The 24,738-nt window shown below is 34.7% G+C and overlaps 1 protein-coding gene and 1 long non-coding RNA gene across 2 annotated transcripts; one reads left to right on the plus strand and one right to left on the minus strand.

The window, feature by feature from the left end:
- The first annotated feature begins 10,100 nt into the window (after window positions 1-10,100).
- LOC145570415 (uncharacterized) lies at window positions 10,101-12,116 on the plus strand. Its single transcript, XR_014096458.1, has 3 exons — window positions 10,101-10,205; window positions 10,798-10,974; window positions 11,560-12,116. It is a non-coding gene; the product is annotated as an uncharacterized LOC145570415 (long non-coding RNA).
- Window positions 12,117-22,511: 10,395 nt separating this feature from the next.
- On the minus strand, window positions 22,512-24,235 carry LOC145570977 (uncharacterized). Its single transcript, XM_081630090.1, has 3 exons — window positions 24,010-24,235; window positions 23,740-23,900; window positions 22,512-23,465 (listed from the first exon to the last, which is right to left on the minus strand). Exons 1-3 carry the CDS (start codon window positions 24,233-24,235, stop codon window positions 22,512-22,514), a joined length of 1,341 nt encoding a protein of 446 aa, XP_081486216.1.
- Between the last annotated feature and the right edge of the window lie 503 nt (window positions 24,236-24,738).

Here is a 24,738-nt window from a genome sequence, read left to right on the forward strand (position 1 = left end):
CTAGCAAAGCAGGTGGTGGAGCCAAGAGCTGCAACAGTGCCTCTATGTAGCATAGCTCCGGACGAGCGTGAGTCTGCCAAGGTGTGCCCTCTGGCGCCCTACTCGCCAAGGTCCTCAACCTTGCCTTATCGAATATTTGCCGAGGAGGGCGAGCAGGGACAACAAAAGCCTCCGAGGAGTGCTGAATAGCCACTTTCTCGCCTAGATACACCGCAACATCATACGTCCCTTGGAAGTACCGACGCTGAGCGGTGTATTGCGCAGCAAGCGCAAGAATGTCAAAATCGGCCCACGGCCGAAACACTACGGCCGGCTCCTACAAAATGCATGCTCATAAGATAAAATCCTACTAAAGGTATAAGAAGGAAATTATTTGAGGGACATACCGAGAGGATCAACTCTCAAACGCGCCTAGTAGTAGCCTAGTCATTGAGACGGCCTCCCCAACAAGCAGCAACGGGAAGCTCACGAGGTGAAGGTCTCGCCGGCGCAAGAGACGGAAAGTACTCGTAGAACCAGATCTACGGGGATAAAGAAGTGTCAATAAATGCTAATGCAGATCTAGAGCTAACTTTAGTAAGGGAAATAAAGTATACCTCTACGAGTCTCCAAAAGCTGGAAAGCGCGATATCTCCCTCGAAGGAACTATGACGACTGGAAAATCGCAATCCGACTAGGAAGTCCGCGTAGGCCAGGCTGGCCCAATCATACGACCCGACCGTAGGAAGGTCACGAAGAGCAGGCAAGTGAAAAGGGTCCCTGACAACAGGATGAGTGCGAAGATGCGCACCAGCTGTTCTTGGGTGGTAGCATTGTTCTGAAAGGCCGCCGCAAGCGTGGTCTGGTGAATGCATCTAGTGCTAAGCTGCGTCGGATCAGCGTCAGGACGAGCCCGAATAGTGATAGGGCCCAACAGCTCCAGTACCTCCGGAGAAAAGACAGAGATCTCGCTATCGAAAGGAAACGGGACCGAGGTGAACTCCAATCCCGTGATAAGACTGAATTCAGTAGGGGTAATAGTCATCTCACCCCAGGGAAAATGGAAGGTGTTGGTGGTGTCCCAAAAGAACTCCACCAAAGCTCGGACTACGTAGTGGCTCTGTCCGAAAGAGTACATAGCCTGAGTGGCTCGCAACAAAGGTGTCAAGCCACATGACTCCCATAGAAGGCACAGACCGTTATGGTCGCGGAAGTATCTATCGTATAAAGAGCCAATGGTCATGTTGCCAGAACCATGGCTGCGGACTCGCCCGCTGTGAATCCCTCGACAAACGCGCTCTGAAATGTGAAACTCAGGCGCGAAATATAGAGTGCGCTCGTCCCACTCTGGAAACCTCCCTAGAGAAGAGGAGGCCCCTAGCCGGCGTCAACGGGATCGTCCTCCCGATGAGCCTCCCTAGAACGAGAACTCGAACCTCGTCGTCTAGCCATGCTATGTTATGCAAGATAATAGAAAATTAAGGTTCTATGGTATCTAAGATTCGCCTAGCCGCATGATACTATGTTCGCAAGAAAAAAAAAAAACAGAGTACGTAGTACTAAAACATAGCATGATTTCAATTCAAGCATAAATGGCAATTTTCAACAATCAAACAATTTCTTGCAATACTATGGCAAGTATTGTGACAAATTTGACAAGAATGGCTAGCAAAAACACGAAGAACAAGTCACATTGTTCTCACGAACTCAAGGGGTTCAACAATGGCAATTTGTTCATTTCTTCACCAAATTGAGTAAAACAAGTCTCAAAATGCTCTAAACATGATATATAAACATAATCAAGCAATTTCAAGGCATAAAATTCAACGAACGAAGCGAATTAAGCATAATTGGGTTCGATTTTTTCGAACACCCGCGCATAAACATCTCCGAATTCAGCAAAAACCGAGATAAGTTTGAGAAAAAAACTTACATGGATCGGGAAAATAGATGAGATAAGCTTTGATTTGCAACAAGTTTGAGCGCATTTGGTGGACAAACGAGCAAGAACGCGCAATTTGAAGTACTGTAGGGAATGTTTCAAGGATCCCACACTTGATCCCCACTGTGATCATACACTTAAGCATGGTGGCGTCCAAAGGGAAGGAAGCTAGAGTAAAAGAGTCGCCAACAAGTTTTAGGAACTTGTAAAACGTTCACAGGGTGAAGGTTACATCCCTTAACGATTCAGGAGATCGTTAACTCCAATAGGTCTGGAACCGTGACTGGAAGTTCGGGGATGAAGGTACAAATCCAACCTAAAAGAGATTGAACCTGCCCTAGATAGGCCTCTACTTTATTCTTCTCGTATTCATGTGCGCTTTCTGACTAACATGCAATCAATAGGTTTACCCTAAACCTGTTTATCTATGTTGATTGAATATTAATGCACAAACAAAACTATTATTGGTGATCACTTGAATTATAATCATATTAGCCTAAACAAGATTATTAATTATCTTATTAAGCGTGATTACAAGTACAAATTCCCTTTAAACCTGTAAGAGAGGGCGTGATCAAGCAATAACAATAACAATAAATATTATCAAGCAACAATCATCATCGTAATCATGATAATCTCAATCTCAAAGCATAATACTAATAGCAAGACCCTAGGCATGATACTAACAAGATTAATAACAAACCCTAGCATGTCACTAAGCAATAAAGATCAAAGCCCTAACATGACACTAACATGATATTAGGAAATAAATATGAAGCGTCATACATGATATTAGAAATATTAATTAACCCTAAACATGATACTAGGAAGCAATAAAACATCCTAACATGATACTAGGAATCAACAAAATAATCTATGCATGATTTCTATATCAATAAAGCCATTAAAGTACTTACTTCGATGCCTCGTATCTCTTTCTAATAACAAAATACACACGTTAGTAACTTCAAGGAAAAATAATAAATCAAACAATTAAACTAAAAAATTGAAACAGGGATTTGGGACCAAACCCTCAGAAATTATAAACCTTTCACGTTTAGGGCGAAGGCAACTTCGAACTTGGCTAAGTGCGTCTAGATATAATGTATGAGGAATTTTGAGAGAGGGAGAGAAGCTTCTAGCTTTTAGAAAGAGAAAGAGATTGATGATTGTGTATTGTAGATGATCGAAAACTGGGAAATTCGTCCCTTATTTATAGGAAAAATAGCACGGGATCAAAGAAAATCATATTCGGAATAAAATACCTCATGTCGCCAACGACAGGAGTCAGCGCCAGGCGACGACTCTGTCGTCTCACGCTGGTTCAAAAGTACAACGCGCTTTTACACGCGGAATCACCTTTTACCGGTTACAGGTAATTCTGCGTCCAAGCAGATTTAAAATTAGATTTAATATATTTTATTCAAAATAAAACATCTTTTTAAAAATATAATTATCAATCCTAACCTTATTAAAATCAAAAAGAACCTTCTAGATATTCCTAGAAGATCAAAATCAATCCTAATTACTTTAGGAATAATAATTAATAGGCCTTCCTCTAGATCATTGGGCCACATTTAAAATCATTGGGCCTAATTTAATTTAATCCATAACTTCCTCATAATTCATCGGAATTGGGCTTATAATATATCATTGGAAAGCTCTTTTCAAGCCCAATCCAACTACACTATTATTGGACCCTTATCATGGATCAAACCAAATTGGACTGGCTATTTTTATATAAATAGAGTAAAAAAAGAAATATTTTTGAAAACAGAAAGAGAAATATTTTGATAAAAACATCCTCATCACTAGACTTTCCACACTTTCACTTCGTTCGATAATCAAATAACGTGAAAGGTATTCATTACTGGGTTTGGTTTTGGGGAGACACATTTGGGTGTCTACAGTGTCATTAATGTCTTCTTTATTTATCACAAAGCTCAAACTATCGCTGTCTCTTATCACTATTGCTTGTTCTCCTTCTAAGTGTACCGGCAGGCGCATTACCGCTGGATTTCTTTCCTGAATTTCGAACTCGAAGATTCTCCATGCAGCTTCACATGCTGAGATGTATCTACAGTCAAGGTATGTTTTTATCTCATCTTGTTGTTCACCAGTTATGATCATGGTTGTCCTATCTGGTCCTTTACACACATACTTGAAAAGGTACTTGATTGCTCTTGCAGTGTTGCACCATTCTACATTGATATGTGCATTAAACATAGGGATGTCAGTGGGGCGGGTCTAGTAGGAGACCCGCCCCATCCCCGCCCCGATGGGGCGGGGATGGGTATAGCTTTGGCGGGTCGCGGGGCGGGGATGGGTCTAAAATCCATACCCGCCATGGGTGATGGGGCGGGGGTGGATTTTAGGCAATACCCGCCCCATCCCCGCCCCGCCCCGCCTGACCCACCCCATCCCCGCCCCGCCCCGCCTGACCCACCCCATACCCGGCCCAGCCCCGCCTGACCCATCTCATACCCGCCCCATACCCGCATTATACCCGACCCATATGTACATATATCATTAATTTATTTATTATGTATATAAAAAAAAAAAAAAAAACTAATTAATGAAGTTTCTGGAAAAAGCCCACACACTCTCAATTTCTCATTCTCAAACTTTCAACCCTAGCCGTCACACACTCAGGCTCACTTTCTCCTCCATTTCTCACTTTCTCCTCCATCATCTACAGATCTACTCCTTTCCGTCAAAAAAAAAAAAAACAGATCTACTCCTCTCAGGCTGTCACCTTACTTCCACCTTTGAGGCTGTGAATCTCGTCGCCGGTAAACGAAGAATCTGACCAGAATTTCTTCCAGGTAATCTCTCTAACTCTTTCTCTTTTTTTTCCCCCAATTATTTTTTCCCTTATCATTTTATCATATGAAAAATAAATTAAATAATCAACTAAGAAATTAATTAAGAAGCCATTAGTTTGATTATGTATGAGTTCATTAAATTGATTTGCGTCTGTGAGTATGTCCTAGACTCCTAGGTAACAAAAACATTTTTTTTTTTATGAAAAATAATTTGAATAATTTGCTATTATGTTTGATTACTTGTTTTTTGAGTTGCATGTGTCTATTTGCATTTTATTTTGTATTTGTATTTGTATGACGATAATTTGTATTTCTAGTTGCATGATATAGAATAATTTGTACTTGTATGTTCAATTATGTCTACTGTTAACCATAGATGTTGATAATTTCAAAGTATATGTTGATAATTTGTATTTGTATGGGAAATTGGGAGGTTCAAGGGTTAGATACTCCAATCATCATCTTCCCTTTCATTCTCTTCATTTGCACCAGAAATTTTACAGGAAACACTCAACTCTGCGTCCTTCTTCATTGTAGAAGAGAAAGAGAATTGAGATTGTCAATTTTTTTAAAAATAAAAAATTTGGAGATTATTTAAAAAAAAATAAAATAAAATTGTGGGGTTGATGTCCTTGATGATGCGTGATGGTCTTATTTATATGCAAGATTAACTTGGTAAAAAAGGAAAGTCATATAGATATTAGGATGGATATTATAGGATAGATATTAAAAAAGATTAACTTGATGATGCGTGATTGTCAATTTTTTTTTTTTTTTTTTTTTTTTTTTTTTTTTTTTTTTTTACAAAAGTTTTGTGTTGACTTGTTGAAAGTAGTAGTTTAATTTGTTCATGAATTGACCATTAAATTACTGCAATTTGTTTTTAGGGGAGAATGACATCAAAGAATGACAATAATGCTAGTGTTCCCACTTCAGCTAGTAATACTCCAATTACATTGGATGACGATGAAAGTCCCATGGAGACTAATTCCGATCCTTCTGTCCTACCAATAACTAGTAGGCATACTTCAGCAGTGTGGTCTGACTTTAAGAGAAAGAGGGTTGGTGATGCAGTAAAAGCTGAGTGCAACCATTGCTCTAAGCTACTTGCTGGTGGGTCGAAAGCAGGAACTACGCATTTGAAAGATCATTTAAAAATATGTCCAAAGAGAGTATGTCAAGATATTCGACAATCAAGATTGTTTGGTACACAAAAAAACTTGAATGATAAGAATGAAACGATGACATTGGCCCCTTATGAATTCCACCAAGAAGATGGAAGAAGAGACTTGGCGGAGATGATTATTTTGCATGAGTATCCAATTAGCATGGTTGAACATATGGGTTTTAGAAAGTATAGCAAGACACTCCAACCTGGATTTAAAGTGCCATCTCGCAACACAACAAGAAAAGATATTATGAAAAGATATGAGCTTGAGAAGGAGAATGTTGCAACCTTGTTGAGGAAAGCAAAGGGCAAGATTGCCTTAACTACTGACATGTGGACTGCTGACAACCAGAGAAAAGGTTATATGGCGGTCACCTCACATTTCATTGATAATACATGGAAGTTGCAAAGTCGGATCATAAGGTATTGTTTTCTAGTTACTTATAACTTGTTTATTTTTTTGGTTGCCTTTGTATTGTTATAGTTTTTTGTGTGAGATTTAAAATGAAAACATACCTTTATACTGATGTTCCCTGGAAAATATCATAGTAATTATAAGTGATGATGATAGGTTTTTATTTGTCAATTTCAATGGTGTTGATAGGTTTTTATATGTCCCTGCCCCTCATACTGCCGAAGTCCTTGCTGATGCATTGAAAGAAAGCATTCAATCATGGAATCTTGATCTTAGGTTGTCTTCTATAACTGTGGATAATTGTTCGACTAATGATGCAATGATGGAAATTTTGAAAGGAGTGTTTCCATATAGCTCACTTTTATTGCGAGGTGATTTTTTTCATATGCGTTGTTGTGCTCACATTTTAAATTTGATTGTTCAAGATGGTTTAAGTGCTGTGGTATCAAATGGTGTTCAAAGGATTAGGGATAGTGTTGTGTTTTGGACTGCTTCTGATAAGAGAGTACAAAAGTTTGAACAAGTTGCTAAGCAAATAGCTCCTGAGTGTACTAGAAAGTTAGCACTTGATTGCAAAACTCGGTGGAATTCTACTTATGAAATGCTTTCTATTGCTATTTGTTATAGAGAAGTGTTTGTTGTTTTAAGTGCAAGAAATAATTTATATAAGAATCCACCGACACCTGAAGATTGGGAAAAAGTTGAGAAAATATGTGAACATTTAGAAGTGTTTAGTAAAACTACCCTTAACTTTTCAGGAACAAATTACCCCACTGCCAATCTTTATTTTCCTAAAATTTGTGCTTTGAGAATTGCTATTTCTGGTTGGCTTTTATCTCCTCATGATTATGTAAGGAAAATGGCTGACATTATGTTGCTGAAATATAACAAATATTGGGCTAATGTGAATGGTTTAATGGGAGTGGCAACAATACTAGATCCTAGATACAAAATGGCTCTTATTCGGTTTTATTTTGCAAAAATTTTTGATGAGCATGACTTTGAAATTGAGGTTGGTAGAATTAGTGATCTTCTACGAAGATTGGTTGAAGAATATGGCTCTAAGATCGGTAAAACTCAAGGTAGTAGTAGCCAACAACCTTTTGATTTGGGTAGTAGTAGCAAAGCCAATGAAGAGGCCTTTATGCAAGAATTTGCAGAATTTTTGCAACAAGATAAGGATCCAAGTAATGAAATTTCTGAATTGGATAAGTATTTAGATGCTGCTAATGTGCCTCTAGTCCAAGATTTTGATATTCTTAATTGGTGGAAGACAAATGGAGGCACATATCCCATTCTTCAGCAAATAGCACGAGATATATTGAGCATTCCTGTTTCTACTGTTGCATCGGAGTCCGCATTTAGCACAAGTGGTCGGGTTCTTAATCCTTATCGTAGTCGGCTTTTACCGGAAGCAGTCGAAGCTTTAATGTGTACTCAAAATTGGATATGGGCTACTCTTAAAGGTAGATAGCTAAAATAACATTTTATTTAATTACTACTATTACTATTATTATTATTATTATTATTATTATTATTATTATTATTATTATTATTATTATTATTATTATTATTATTATTTTTTAATTAAGTCACATTGTTGTATTTGCAGATTGTGGAGAATTCAGGAATGATGAGTATGCCAAATTAGTGGGTGAATTAGAGGAAGAATTTGAAACATGGGATATCGATTCCGGAACAAGTGGAGTTTGCACCGAATAATGGATTTCTTATTATGTATTTTAATATTTGTAAACTTGTAGTATTTTTAATTTTGGACTTTGGACAATTTGAGTTACTGTTATTTTTTTTTTTCAATATGTGAAGTATGTACTGCATTCTTTGTATTTGAGTTGTACGCTGCTGTAGTATAGAATTTTTTTTTTTTTTTTTTTTTTTTGGAATTGATTTAAATATATTATTTGTGGTGGATTTCAGGTGGGGATTTGGTGGGTATGGGGCGGGGATTATGTGGGGCTAAAACGGGGATGGATATCCACATGGGGATGGGGCGGGGGTGGTTTTGAAGTTAGACCCGCCGGGGCGGGGATGGGGAAAGTTTCCAGACCCGCTGCGGGGATGGGGGTGGGGATGGGGATGAAAATGGGAGGCGGGGATGGGGATGGAAATGCCAAAACCCGCCCCGCCCCGCCCCGTTGACATCCCTAATTAAACATCATTAACAGTCCTGCATTGTAGGGCACTATTGACCGATTGTCCATGAGATGATCACCTTTTTTATAAACCTGTTTTCAATAATTTGTATTTGTATAAGCATCAGTCATGTATGTTGGTATATAAGCATGTATAAATCTTATTGCTTTAAATAAAAATAAAAACCAATCATGATGAAAATGGTTATTTTGTCCCTAAAAGTCTAAAAATTTTGACCTCTGATAATACAGGTCAGTCTAAGAAAAAGACTCCAGAAGACTCGAAAAGCTGCTTAGCTGCTATAAATTCTGATAATATTAGTTTCATATAATGTATGAATGCTTGAGTTGTTTATTTTCCTGTTGATGTCAAGCTATATATAAAGCTTTTATATTATTAAGGCATGACTCTAAGCCATGGTTTGTTGATGAATTGCTTAAATTTCGTATATTAGATAGATTTACTTATTAAGTTACAGGTGTCAAGGATGGTACTTCAGCTGCTGAAACAAAGCCCTCTATGCTTGTGCAAATTTTAGGCATGACAGATGTCATTAGCATAGCTGAACTTTCAGATGACATTTTTTCAGAGGTAAATTTGATCTTTGGTATATAAGCTGATTAGGACACTAATCAATAATATATATATATATATATATATATATATATATATATATATATATATATATATATATATATATATATATATTCTTTTTACAAGTTGGTAATTTACACTGTATATTGTAAGTCTATTCACTTTTAATTCTTTTTCCACTTTTACTTGTCCTATTTTCATTAATGTATTATTATTATAGCTTTAAATAGTATTAAAAACCAATCATGTGTAGTTACCTCTCGTTCTCCCTCCTTCTATATATGGGCTGACCATTACTGTCGATAGTAGTCTCTTGATTAAATGATTTTGGGAAATTTTTGCTGCATTTCGTATCTATCATGCATGCACAATTTGGATTTGCATTACCGCAAGGGCCATGAACCATGTAACGAGATACAGTCTCAAACAAATCTGGATTTGTTTCTTTGTCGGGGATTTATGCTTGAATGATGTTATCTATGTACTGTGGCGTTATGTGTGCTCTGTCTTGCTGTAGCCATAGAAGTATATCGGCATGTGGCAAACCCCTCTTTTGGAACTCAATTGTGCAGACATCTATTTTGATAAAAAAAAAAATGTATTGTCAAACTAATGTAATGTAGTTATAAAATAATCAACAACAGATTTCGATATATATATATATTCTGTATGGTTTTTTTTAACATTAATTATGTACCTGCCACATCAGGTCCAAAGTAGTGGTCTTCCTTCAGACACTTCATTAGTTGCTTCAACTTGAGCTTAAAAACTCTTGCCATGATATCGGGGTGATCTTTTGCCTTTTGTCCTTTTGTCCTTCTATGTGATTCATCATTTCTTCTACTTCAGGCCATTTTGGGTTTGCAGTGAATGTTATAAACAAATATGGGCTACCATACTATCTACAAATTGCCATTGCATCTTGGTAGTTTTGATACATATATCTTGGGCCTCCCGTGAATGATGCGGGCAGGATTATTCTTTTCCCCACTCCGGCCCCGGTTGTATCTCCATTCACCATTGCATCTCTAAGGTTATTGTAAATTTCACACCTAAGTTGTGGCTGGTGGTTTCAGATATATGACAACCTTTCTTCTTCGATTGTGCATTGGCAGTCAACTATAAATTGTGAGGATAGTCGACCTCCTCGAATTAGAGTTTGTGCTTCTGTTTTTCTAGTTTGCAGCCTATATGCATAATACACTCTCATTGTTACACACTCTCTTTTGCCTTTTTCGGATCCTTTTTTATTGTTGTAAAATATCCCAAGATGATAGCTATCTTCATCATATGGGAAAAGTAGAGGGTATTGTAGAGCCATGAAACTTGGATGCAGTTCACTGATTCTTTGTAATCCTTCATATTTGTGCTCAATTATTATCCCTTCCACAAGTGTTGTGTCCAATATCTCCGACTATTAGAGCGGCTATCTCAGATGACGTTGGTGCATTGTATACCTTATTTTTGTTGTCCCTTGTTCCTAATAGCTTGATGATCCAATTTTCTCCTGTCATTTGTTTTATTCTTTCTTGTGCCTTACGAAAGATTTGAGCTAGAGGGTTCACTTTGTCTAGCATGATTTTCAATTTGGAAAGTAAATTTGAATCTAATTCCGGGCTATTGTCATTTTTGCAGACAACATTTGTTCTCATATTGATCTCTAGAGCAGCTCCATCGTATATATATAGTTGAGCAAATGATGGTTGTTTGTCATCATTAGGGAGCAGCGATCCTATGCGGTGATAATTCTGGCCGCTTACTCTGAAAACATACGGCCCTGGAGTTGAGTTTATTGAAGCATCGATCTTAGCCCCCATTGAAGTGAAGGCAAAACATGAATTGTAAGGATGAATAAGCTGTCTAAACATTGTAGTGCTTCTATCTCCCTTGTAATTTAGTAAGTTTGCTAAGAGCTTTGGAGGTTCTTTTAATTTTGGCAATTGTATTTTCCCTTCTCGACAACACATGTTAAAGGTTGGGCAATTCTTGCTACTCTCTTTCTTTACCCTCTCTTCATACCACATTAGTGCTTTACAATCTAGGCATTCATACTCAGGTGGTCCTAAACTCACGTATTTCTTATTCTCGTTTTTAGTTCCTGCATGTTAAAAACAATCAGATATCTTGCAAATTAAATTAGATTATAAGTTTTTCTAGTCTGCAAAAATGTTAAATAAGTATCATGCATAGTCTAATTGCTAAGATAGATATTAAAAGTATTGATACACACAATAAGTTTTGCTATTGTTTGGCATACAGAAACAATTCTTTTCTTCTACTATTGTGTCATATTTCTCTCTTATTTTGTCCTATTATGTTAACTTTCATTTTATTTCTCACATTATTGAAACCAAATAATTTTTGTTTGACTGTGCATCGCTTCCTCAAAGTAATTAAGTCATTTTTATTAGTCATTTTTACACTTCACAACCACCTTATATTCTCTGTTGTTGTATGGATTTTCTCATGTTTCTTTACACAGTTACCTTCTGGGATCAATGGATTCAAGGTCGTGGAGCAGCCTGTTGAGCACTGGATTAGCTTGGAAAAACAATTTGGAGAGATTAAAGTGATTAAACTCTAAGTCACTATCAGTTCAGTCCCTGTTCCTAACCAGGATGTATAAGCTGGTCTGCCTCGCAGGATGTTCAATTGCATATATCGATGATAGTTAGTATCTTAAAGAACAACTCTAATCAAGTCCTTGAGTTCGTCTGATATGCTTGGCCTGACACAATGGCAATCTCTAAACTTTTTGTGTGTCAACAGTCTAAGGTGCTACTTAACCCTTATAGTGGACCTAAATTGAGGTAGTGATGTTCTGCTAATCTATTTATAATCAAGTGCATATGTAGAGAGTATTTGATTCTTATTTAGTAGCATATTAATTATGTTATTGCTTTTAATGTAAAATTCCATATACTTGATTAAATTTGTTTGATTGGTTCAATGCGTACGTTTAGAAATTAGCTAGATTTTAGATGAAAAACCTGATGTTGTTTCCAACCGTCTTCGTTGTCTTTTTTCATTGATTATCATCCGTCTCCGTTTTCTTCTTTCTCTTTGCAAATCTTTTTTGTCGATTTCTGGATCTTTCCTATTAATTTCTTGGTTCATTGTGGAGGTCCCGTGATTAAATTGCAAGTTAATTGATGTTGTTTCCAATCGTCTTTGTTGTCTTTTTTCATTGATTATCATCCGTCTCCTTTTTCTTCTTTCTCTTTGACAAACTATTTTGTTGATTTCTGGGTTCATTGTGAGTTTCTTGTAAATAAGTTGCAAGTTTTGTATTTTGTGTATCAAAGTTTTGCTTATTTAAAAATATAAAGAAGTAAAAATTCCAAATTACCTTATTAGCTATATGAATTCATATACGCAAGTGGAAATATCAAAGTCTTATCTCAAATTGTAGAATTTATCATAACAAAATTAAAAGGATGAAGACTAACTTTGTAAATTTCTCAAGTTTATCTTATATTCAATAAGATTATGATAATAAAAATATAAATAAGTATGTAGAATTTATCATAACAAAATTAAAAGGATAAAGACTAACTTTGTAAATTTCTAAACTTTATCTTATATTCAATAAGTTTATGTTATAAAAAATATAAATAAGTATGTTTATAATTAACTTAGCTTATGATAAACTGTTGTTAGAGTTATTATTACTGTTGTTTTAATCTTTTTGTTAAAAATAAAATAAAAAATAATTAAAAAAACAATTTATGGAGGTTTCAAAATATGCGTTTGTTTAGTTCTTTATTCTTTGCACCATAGAAAGATAATGGTGGGGTAGAAATCACGTGGTAAAAAAAATTATGTATTGCCATATTGTAATTCCACCACCCCACTGCATGCTAAAAATCTCTTTTTACCTATTTTTTTCTTTTAAACGAAATAATTAATGATAATTTTATTTATAAATGACACCCATGATCTTGACTTTATTGCTTTTCATAATTGAATAATTCTATGTGGGCATGAAAGACGCTACATATTGAAGAATGTTACTTCTATTTGTTTTATATATTGTTATTCTGGATGATAAATGTGTAAACTTGGTTATCTTTGCGTAGGAGTATTTATTATTAAGCTTTGATCTCAGAACTTGTCAAATGGAAGACAAGTTATTAGCACACGTAAATCTGTGTGGAATAGCTATTTGTATTAAAAGCAATTATAAATAAGTAAATCAAGGGTATTTAATAATATTAAAATTGATATAACAATTCAAAAATAAGGTAAACAAAAGTATTAAGTATATGATTTGATGTTAATAATAAAACATATATAAAAGAAAAACTATCATCTAGAATCTCGAAAGTTGTTACATAATTATAAAAAATTAAAAAGCTAACATTAGTATTATTTGTTACTATCATCTAAATTTCTATTTCTTGAACATGGAGTTTTATTATGTTTCGAGAGAATCCTTGATTCATAAAACTAAACCTGCATCATACACAAAGTATACAAATTAAGTGTTAATATTAGTTACTATTAAATAATCTATGAGATAAAATTAGAATTAGTAAGAAATATTTAAATGAATTATATATATTCTAAAAAATATATACCTTTATCTTCTTTGATGTGATTTGGTCGGATGAATCATGATCCTTTTTCGTTGAATCGATATTTGAAACAAACCTTGGGATGGGCCTTTCAATTTGCTTTTCACAAAGAATGCACCAAAATCTGTTTTTCTTGGAGTGATGCGTTTTTGACATGCTGGGCATGAGATATAATACCAACTATTTTCACTCATAATTGCATCCACTTTAGCCATGCAATAAAAGATCAAATCCTATATGATTTTTTAAAAAAAAAATAGGTTTGAATTTAAGATTTATCATATATTTTGTATTAAGTATAATAAAATGATGTTTTTTTTTTTTTTGAAGGAATAATAAAGTGATGTATTAAAATACCTTTTCTAAAGTTTTTTGTACATGATTCATAAGCGTTAAAATATCAACTTTTTTAGATTTGATTTCTTCGAGTCCAATCTTGATACTCTGAATTTCATGTTTTCCAATGGTAGCCTTATCTAACTTCTCACTGCATTATAATGATCATATATAAGAGATATATTTATGTAGAAAGAATAGTATAAAAATTAAAATTATTGAAATAACATACCTCCATAAAGATTTCAATTCATCAACCTTAGAAATTTGAAGATCAATATAAATTTTGGTTGATGCAGAAGTATTTAGATTAATTTTTCCTGTAAACAAAATGACAATGGCAAATTAGGTTATTCGTTGTAGGGTGGTTAACAAAAAGGTTATTATAATGACTAATATATGATACTTACCATTAAAATATTTGACCATTGTTGATGTAACAACTATACCAAAAGGCTTAGTAGAATCAGCAAGTAGGTCTTTTTGTCTTGAATAATCAGGAAATACATTATCACAAATCTTTAATTGGATTCGTTGTCCCCTAACCATGATATCAAAATACAAATAATTTAGTAATAAATATAAAATTAATCAAATATAAATCTTAGTTTATCGTAATTGATAATAATAATTTATACAAATATATTAAAATAATTATTACCATTTATCTTCTATTTCAATTGAATCTCCAACTTCGTTTACAACCATGCCAACCACATCTTGTAGGACAGAGTGATATACGAAAAAATAAAAAATAAATAAAAAATTAAAAAAATTAGTTAAACAAATGATAACACTATAGAATATTTTTTAAAATAAAAATTGAAAATATGTAAAATATATGCCGGGGAGTGTTGTATTACTACGGAACTTATCTAAATGTTGCAATTGAACAAAATCTAATCTATGCAACGGAATTTTATTATTATCTGCAACGCCCTTGACAATTGTATTTTGAAAAAATTGTATCATTATCTTGTTATCGCTCACAACACGATATTCATTCTTGTTAGGTACAACAGAAAAATATCGAATTGTGTAACGAAATTGTTGGACAAATTTTTCTTTGATTGAAGCATGTACATAATCACCCTACATATGCAAAAAATATTATAAGTTAAAATAATATTGTAAGTTACACAATAAATTTTTTAAAAAATATTATATATTATTCAATGAATTTAGATCGAAAAGTATGATCAAATTAAAAAAATAAAGTTAAAGGCATAACTCTTCGTCAATTAAAATCATGTCCAAACTAATCAAACTATTATGTTTCCGAAAGTTCAAAACATCAAAAAGCCTTGATACGCGTACTTTAATTTTCCAATCAACTTTGGAAGAATTAAGTTATCGAAGCGACGAAGTAGACCTAAGAAAACAATGCAATGAAAAAAAGGTGTTAAAATAATATTACCCGTAACTACAATTTGAAAAAAAAAAATTGAATTTAAGGAATTAGACGTACATTTTCTTAAACCACAATATAAAATCCTAAATAAACCACAATATAAAATCCTAAATTGCTTTGTATGAAGTATTGTGTGATTTTTTAGTGGTGTGTGAATTAAATTAATGCCTATTTATAAGAATAACAAATCATAAGCTAATTAAAACAATTCATATCTTTTTCCTAACTTAAATTTTATCATTATTAAAATTGTAACCATTAAAAATTCCTAACGGTCTAAAGAATAATGATAAGGAATTTTTTTTAAAGGATTAATTTTTTGAAGTTATAAAAATAAAAATAAAAAAATAAACAATTTATGGAGGTTTCAAAATATGCATTTATATATTTTTCAAAAAAAAAAAAAATGCATTTGTATAGTTCTTTGAACCATAGAAAGATAATGGTAGGATAGAATTAATAATTTTCAAAAGGATTAATTTTTTAAGATTCTTTTTTTTTTTTTTTTGGTGCAAATTTTTTTAAGTTTTTTAATATTATGATAAACATTAATATACACGTAGGATCAATTTATTTTTTGTGTTTAATCATAGATTATACTACATATTTTATTTGAAGTAATTAGATAAATCATTAGATTAGTATGATAATTTTAATTTTTCATTTTATTATTTTATTTCATCTTGACTTTTATAATTTAATAATTGAATAGTTTTCATCCTATGTGGCACTCTATTTTTTTTTTTTAAAATAACAAAATCCTACATGGCTCTCTAAAATCTCTGGGAAAAACTCCCCTTTATATATATATATATATATATATATATATATATATATATATTAGAATATTTAGCCTTTCGTTTATTGTGTGCTAGCCCTCCTCCGGAATCCTTGATCCGTCTGAATTTGATCCGCACTTGAGGTTGGCCGAGTCCCGTACAGTGTAGTTCTTGGTGGAAGGTAGCATTGACTGGGGTGTCCTCACTAATTTGAAAGACCGTAGTTCTGATGATCTCTTGGTGGAGAAACCACCACTGCACAGAATAGATTTCTACATAGAACTTACACTCTGGGTTGGATAGTTCCTTATTGCCAACAAAAAAAGCTACCTTGTAGTTCCCACATGGATACTTGTCAAGACATTTATACCAAGTCCATCTCCAACTCCGCTCAATCTTCCTAGCAACGAAGGTATCTTGCCCAACCCTTGGCTTTCCAGCTGGGTATTCTACTCGTAACTCCAAAATCCACCACCCCCCCTCTCTCTCTTGCTCGATTATTTTTGTTAATTTGTTTGCTGTATTTCGTTAACTTCTCAATTCTGATATTGGAAAATTATTTCAGAATTGTTGTATTTATAGCTGTAGGCCTTATTCAACAATTTTTTATGTGGGATATTTATTAGTTAACCCTCCTACACAAGGAAACCTATTTTCATTAACTAGAGCAAAGTACAAAAGTGAGCAAATCCAAATGCTTTGCTATATAAAATTAACCAGTTTCTGGCTATCTGCAACATCTAGGGACGGATAATGGATTAGATGCTTATGACAAAAGATCATCAACTACTTTGTAAAGGTTTAAGTTGAAACTATCAAACTAAGTAACTCCCCTTGTCCCAAAATACTTGTCTATGTTCTTAATACTGAATACTTCTTTCATTTCTTTTTTATAGTCCCATTTTGACTATGTAAGGTACTACTCCCTTCGTCCCTTAATACTTGACACAATTTTCATTTTTGTCCGTCTCACAGTACTTGACATGTTACTAAAAATGGAATGAGACCATTAATAAAAAAATATTTCCCTACATTTTCTCTCTCCTCACTTACCCTACTTCCACCCCACTTTATTATTTTCTTACAATATAAAAATACAAAAGATAATCTTTTATACAATAAAAAAATATTTTAAATTCATTTGTACTTTTCTTAAAACATGTATCCACCCCAACGTTCTAAGTATTATGAGACGGAAATAGTATTTAATAGGATTGTATTCATATTTTACCAAAAAAAAAAAATTAAAAAATAATAAAAAAATTATTAGCTAATTATTAACTAGAGCTGTCAAAATCTGACCCGACCCGAACCCGATTATTAACCGACCCGTCTGAACTCGGAAAAATGGTGACCCGAACTCGACTTGACCCGACCTGAAACCAACCTTAGACCCGAGTTGACCCGAGTATTTGAGACCCGAACCCGAACATGAACCGACCTGATTACCCGACCCGAATGTAACCCGTAAATTATTGACCTAAACCGAACCCGACCTGAATCGAAATTGACCCAAACCCGTTTTAACCCGTCAAAACCTGAATTTAACCCGACCTGTTACTAACCCAACCCGAATTTAACCCGACCTATTACTAACCCGACTCGAAATTCAACCCGACCTGTTACAAACCCGACCCGAAATCAAACCGACTTGTTATTGACCCGACCCAAATTCAACCCGACTTGTTATTGACCCGACCTGAATTTTACCCGACCTATTACTAACACGACTCAAAATTCAACCCGATCTGTTACTAACCCGACCCGAAATCAACACGACTTGTTATTGACTTAACCTAAATTCAACCCAAGTTGTTTCTGACCCGATTTCAAATCACCTTAAATTCAATTTAGACCACCTTTATTATTATTGATCAAAACATTTTGTCTAGGAAGACCAAGTCAGTCCAGGCTAGCAAAAGAAATAAGCATCATCCCCAAATTTAAGAGTTAAATATAGTATATATTTGTTGTATGGTTAAAGGAGATAATTATCTTCCTAAATTATAGGCTATAGTTCCCTAGTATGTTGCCATATATATTGTTGTATAGTCAAAGGAATTAGCTTGATAAAAATGATAATTATCTATTTATAGTTAGTTAGAGTTTAGCCCCAGATTTAAGACTTGAACATGACCCGACTTGGAAATTACCCGACCTGATTGCAACCCGCAAATTATTGACTTGAACCGAACCCGACTTAAACCCGAGAATGACTCGACTTGGAAATGACCCGACTTGATTCTAACCCACAAATTATTGACTTGAACCGAACCCGACTTGAACCCGAGAATGACCCGACATGGAAATGACCTGACCTAATTCTAACCCGCAAATTATTGACTTGAACCGAACCCGAGAATTACCCTAACCCATTTTAACCGGTGAAGACCCGAATTAAACCTGACCTATTATTCACCCGACCCAAATATAACCCGACCTGTTATTAACCTGACCTAAACCCGACCCAACCCCGATAAGATGTATGACCCGACGTGACCCGACTCAAGCATGACCCAACCCGAACCTAACCCACATAGGCTACGGCATTAACCCAAATTGACCCGATCCACTCTTACCCGACCCATTTACCCGAATTGACAGCTCTAGTCCTAACAACTTAATTGTAAAAACCCAATTCCAATTTCTTTCTCGATTGATTTTTTTCCAAGTTTTCCTTACTTAAATTCCTTAGTGCCCAAGATTTATTTTTTATTTATTTTTTATTTATTTTTTTTGAGGAAATACCTGCGGGAAAATTTCATTAAAGGAGGATGATTTCTGCTAAAGTTAAGAGACTTTGCGGAAACGGGCCAAAACAGACAAATTCATTACAACCTCTTGAGTCCCACCGAGCAATATTGTGGGCTAGAGTATTACCCGTACGCTTAACATGAGAAACATAACAACTAGCAAAATATTGAGAGAGAGAACAGATATTGTAACACCCCCAAATCTCCCTCTACGAAAATACTAGTATAATTATATCGTAGAGATAGACTTAGGAGTATTACCGCCACGTGATTACGCACGGCTACTCAAATACTTAACTCAATAACATAACTTGCAGCGGAAAACTCAACTTTCTTTTATTAATACTTATAAAAATAGTAACATTATTATGAGTACTTAAAATAAAGACGAGACCAACATTCCTAAACTAGGTGAAGCCAATCCCAGGACTCCCATATGCTCATTCATGACTCCACCTGAAAATAGTCAATACTGCTTACCATTACGATAAACAGGGCGAACCAAAACAAATAGGAAATACAGATTAGCAAAATATGCTAAGTACGATAAGTGCAAGATAATGTAAACTCAATTCATTTGCAAACATGCTTTTAAAACCAATTTCAATGATTAATCCAATAATTCCAAAACTCATGATTCAAAACCAATCCTCAATAATCTCAAAATAATTCCAATAACTCAATAAGTCAATAGAAATGATTTATAAAACCAATTTCTCTTTTTTTAAAAACTAATGATCTCAAGATACTCAAAAATATTACCAATAACTCAATAATTCAATAATAGTGATTATTAAAATCAATTCTTTCCAAAAACCCAATTTCATCTCTAAGTGTGCACACCCCTCAATCTAGTCTCCTACTATTTCAAGGCTATTCTAAGAGAAAGACTAGGTCATACAAAGTCCATAGTCTTCAATGAATCCGCATAGTGGGGTTAATATAATAATCATGCTTTTAAAGCTTTTATAATAATAATTCAATAATTCTCATGAAATTCCTCTTTGAATAAAATCAACCTTTATTATAGTTTAAATCAAAACTCCTTTTGTATTTAACTCAATCAAGCTTTCAAAAACCCTTTTTTAAAAACTCTTTAATAAATCCAACATACTTTTAAAAAATCCAAATTCCTTTGAACATAATAAATAATTTCAAACCATTCAAAACATGATATTTAAAATAAATCCTTTTATTAAAAAAAATATTAAAATCAATTCCTCCAACCATACTTTATTTCATAAATCATAACTCAAATCAATTCAATTCAATCACTAATAAAATCATATGAAACATGCTATTCAAATCAATCACTTTCGAAAGGATCTAGCCACCTAAACGTACCTTGATTCCGAATATCAATCAACACTTCGCACTTTCAAAGTTCAATCACGAATACACCTTGCAAATAAGGTAACCATAAGGTTATTACAACATAAATTCAAATCTAATGTGCATGGACTATAAAACTCTTTTAAAATAATACTTTAATATAAAGTTGTAGCTTTGAAATAGGTATTTGTATTTTAGAAAACTAAACATGAAAAAGATAAAAGAATATGATTAAAGAGAACTGAATTTTCGTTGGAAAGAATAGGCAGAACTTGCAGAGGCCATAACTCCTTCAATATAACACCGAATTGGGTGATTCTTAAGCCTAACCTCAAGGATTTTCCGATAGAAACAATCTTCCGTGAAACATCAAAACCCCAAAAACTGACCAAAAGTGCCCGAAAACTGGCTTCAAAGGTATACGGGATAATATTTGTATGAAAAGAGGAGAAGAAAAGTATGAAAAGGTTTAGGGAAAAGAAGAATAAGAGAGAAGAAGAGAATTGAGTTTTGGTGTGAAGAATATGAGAGGTATGAAGGGGGTATTTATAGGCTCATGAATGAAAGAATTATGGTAGGAGAATGTAGAAAGAATTATGGTAAAAAGAATTAAGGAAATTACTTGGAGAAAAGAGTTAAAGAATTATGGAAAGTTTAATATTAAGGTGACTAAGAATAATTAATTTAAGGAAGGTATGTTGTCATGAAATATAATATGGAAAAAGAGATTACTTGGAGAATAATCAAGGAAGATATAATGTAGGAAAATAAAATGATCAAATCTTTAAGAGATGGAAATAGAAATTAAGGAAATAAAGAATTTGAGGAAAATAATTAAAATACAAAACTAACAAAATAATTAACCCAAAATTAGCATATGGTGGCCGAAAATATTGAGCATATCTATGATCACATTTTCGGACCTCCACTTATAGTTTTAGGGAAATATTTGCTGGATTTTAAGGATGAAAAATGATTGCGTAAATAATATATTTTGTATAAAATAATTAATTAGGAAAATACCAATTATTCACTATTTAATTTCACTAAGAAAATCAGATTTTCTTTACCAAGAAAATCCAAAAATTCCTACTTAATTATTTAGGAAATTCGGCTCTTTTAATTAAATAATAAAATATAATTTTGTTTAATTAAAATATCCGAAATATATATATAAATAATCAGGTTTTTAAATAAAATAAATGGATAATAAATCTTATCCAAAATCCAAAATAATAATTAAGTTTTAAAATATTTTTGGCGCCAAAATTCAAATATCATTTTGGCTCCAAAATTCAAATAGTAAAATAAATTACTAAAATACCCTTTTTAGGAAATAATAATTAATTAGAAAAATACATATCAAAATACGGGGTATTATAGATATCATCTAAAATCATACATAAGGGATTAAAACCTCCTGCCTTCTTTTTGATTCCTTGAACAATGTTCGACACATCGCTTTCCAACTGCACATTAGAATACCCTAGCATAAGAGCAACTTGGAGCCCGAATCTGCACGCAGCCGCTTCCGCTAGCTCCGGTGACCAGCCAGCTTGCTCCCGCCGCATAGCAGCTACCAACACTTGCCCCTCATCATTGCGCAGCACCACACCCAAACCAGTCATCCTTCCAATATATGCATCACAATTTATTTTAGTCACACCTTCAATTGGACGCTGCCAAGAACTCACTGAGGTAACGCTCTGATTATTTTTCCCCATAAACACTCTTGTAGCATATTCACCATATTCACATACTGATCTTGACAAATTAGATGCCACACTAACAGCACAAAGATTTTCATTCTCAAAGATAGCCTTATTGCAACACCACTAAGCTGCCCCCATTAGAGTGGCCATTGCTCTCAATTCCCCACTTGACACATTTGATGCTAGCCATGCCAGTCTCGTCCCAAAGTCAGAAGATGGAGCCTGCGAAATCACAGAATTAAAACTGCTTGCTGCCCATATTTCCTTCGCTGCCATACACTCAAAAGTAGCATGGATAATTGACTCCTCTCCCAACCCACAAATCGCACAAGTTTTATCATTAATTAAATGTAGATAGTGGAGTCTTTCACGCATAGCCAAGATGCCTTTGCTAGCTCTCCACAAGAAGTGAGCTAGCTTAGGGGGTCCTTTCATGCTCCATATAATCTTCCAAATATCATCAGAAGGATTCGACATTGAAGGACCTTGTTTGCCAAGTCAATAAGCCGATTGAACATTGAATTCACCATTTTTTTAAGGCCACCAATACATCACATCCCTTGGAGAACAGTAAGACAATGGAAGTAATAAGATTGCAGCCTGATCAGCAGCAGAAAAATTATCCTGAAGCACATCCACACGCCATGATCGACTAACATGATCGATTAAATCCGATACTCTCAATTCCAGATTACTATGGGGTAGCGGAGTAGGCACACATACATCAGAGTTCCTCGGCAACCATGCATTGTCCCAAACTGAAATATCACATCCATTCCCCACTCGCCACTTCAACCCCTCCAAAAGGAGTGATTTGGCGCCCCACATGCTTCTCCATGTGTAGCTCAGGTCATGTCCTCTGTTCGCCTCTAGCACATCACAATTCTTAAAATATTTTGCTTTCAAAATAGAGTATAGAAGTGTACCATGGTTGTGATGGAGTCTCCAACATTGTTTTGCCAACAATTCTTGACTAAAAACACGCAAGTCACGGAACCCCATACCACTTTGATTTTTCGGTTTGCACAATTCCTCCCATTTTTGCCAATGTAATTTCCTTGCCTCCTCCGTAGAACCCCACCAAAATTGAGCTAGTAATATATGAATGTCATCAATGATTCCATATGGAATTTTAAAAATATACATCATATAAGTCGTGATAGCCTGAGTTACTGCTTTGATCAAGACTTCCTTCCCCGGTTGTGACAACAGTTTCTCCTTCCACCCCTGCAACTTGTTCCAGATTCTCTCCTTAACTCCCGCAAAAATTGCCCTCTTAGAACTCCCAATGATTGTCGGTAACCCAAGGTACTTCTCATGTCTAGCAACTTCACGAACCCCAAAAGTATCAATAATTTCATTCCGTCGGTTAGTGCACACTTTTTTACTAAAAGCAACTTCAGTTTTATTGAGATTGACTTTTTGGCCCGAAGCTCTCTCATATTGGCTAATAATATTAGGTATACCGAGCATTCTTGAATGTTTTCCCTAACAAAAAGTATACTGTCATCAGCAAAAAACAAATGTGACACCCGAGGCACACCCTTACAGATTCTAGCACCATGGATACGATTATCTCTAGCCGCCTTCCTAAGCATAGTAGAGAATACATCAGCACACAACAAAAATAGATACGGAGATATAGGATCCCCCTGTCGGAGCCCCCTAGCAGGATTCACTTAACCCAAGCAAAATTTACACTCCGCAAACAACTCATGATTCTTCCAATCCAAGCACTCTAGAAACCCATTCTATCCATCACCTTTTGCAAAAACACCAATTCCACCCGATCATAGGCCTTACTCATGTCCAACTTCATCGCAATGTTACCCTCCTTACCTTCCCCTCCACGCTTCATAGAATGAAAATTTTCAAATGCTACAAGTGCGTTATCAGAGATGAGGCGTCCTGGTATAAATGCACCTGTCTAGAAACCCCTTCAATTTATTAGCCATTGTTTTCAAAACAATTTTATATATCACATTACAACAGCTAATCGGCCTAAATTCCGAAATCTGTGACGGAGACGTACATTTTGGGATAAGAACAATACAAGTTTTATTCATATCCCTCAAGTCCACATAATCTCTCCACCAACTCTTCACAAAAGCAATAATATCAGGGAAAACAATATGCCAAAATTTCTGAAAAAATAAAGCATTCATACAATCGGGACCTGGAGCCTTGTTCGGGTGCATCTGAAAAAGTGCAGATTTAATCTCCTCATCTGTCGGCTCACAATCCAGCACCGCATTCATATCCTACGTAACAACACAATTTATCCCTTCCAATGCATCCATGAAACCCGTCGGAGAGCTTGTAGCAAAAAGATTCTCGAAATAAGCTGATATAAGGCGCTCCAAATCAACTCTCTGCTCAAACCATACCCCATCATCACCTCGTAACCCAGCAATTCTGTTTTGAGATTTTCTTTCGCTTGCCTTATGATGAAGGTATTTTGTATTTTTGTCCCTATCTCTAAGCTCATTTGCAGGAGCTCTGGCATGCCAATAGGACATTTCCAACTTATGTAACGATTCAAGTTCCACTACCAACTCGTTACACCTTTCGAGCTTCCCACCATCCATAGGGCCCTTCTTTAGTTCACGAATTTTCTTCTCCACGGTTTTAATTCTTTTTTCGCAACTCTGAAAGTAAGGGCAGCCCATGATGCTAACTCCCCACTACAAACCGCCAGCCTCTGCATAATACTCAAACCCGCACCCTCACTCCATCCCTTCGCAATCACCGACCTAGAATT

The sequence above is a fragment of the Chenopodium album genome, chromosome 12 (assembly GCF_948465745.1).
Source record: "Chenopodium album chromosome 12, dcCheAlbu1.1, whole genome shotgun sequence".
Taxonomy (NCBI): domain Eukaryota; kingdom Viridiplantae; phylum Streptophyta; class Magnoliopsida; order Caryophyllales; family Amaranthaceae; genus Chenopodium; species Chenopodium album.

Excerpts from the sequence above, each read along its gene's own strand:
- LOC145570977 (XM_081630090.1), bottom strand. The coding sequence starts at position 24,235 with ATGAATGCGGTGCTGGATTGTGAGCCGACAGATGAGGAGATTAAATCT. Across the intron at positions 23,901-24,009 it reads TATTGTTCTTATCCCAAAAT|GTGCATTTATACCAGGACGC; the intron begins GTACGTCTCCGT and ends GTTTCTAGACAG. Across the intron at positions 23,466-23,739 it reads AATTGGTGTTTTTGCAAAAG|GGAAAACATTCAAGAATGCT; the intron begins GTGATGGATAGA and ends ACTTTTTGTTAG.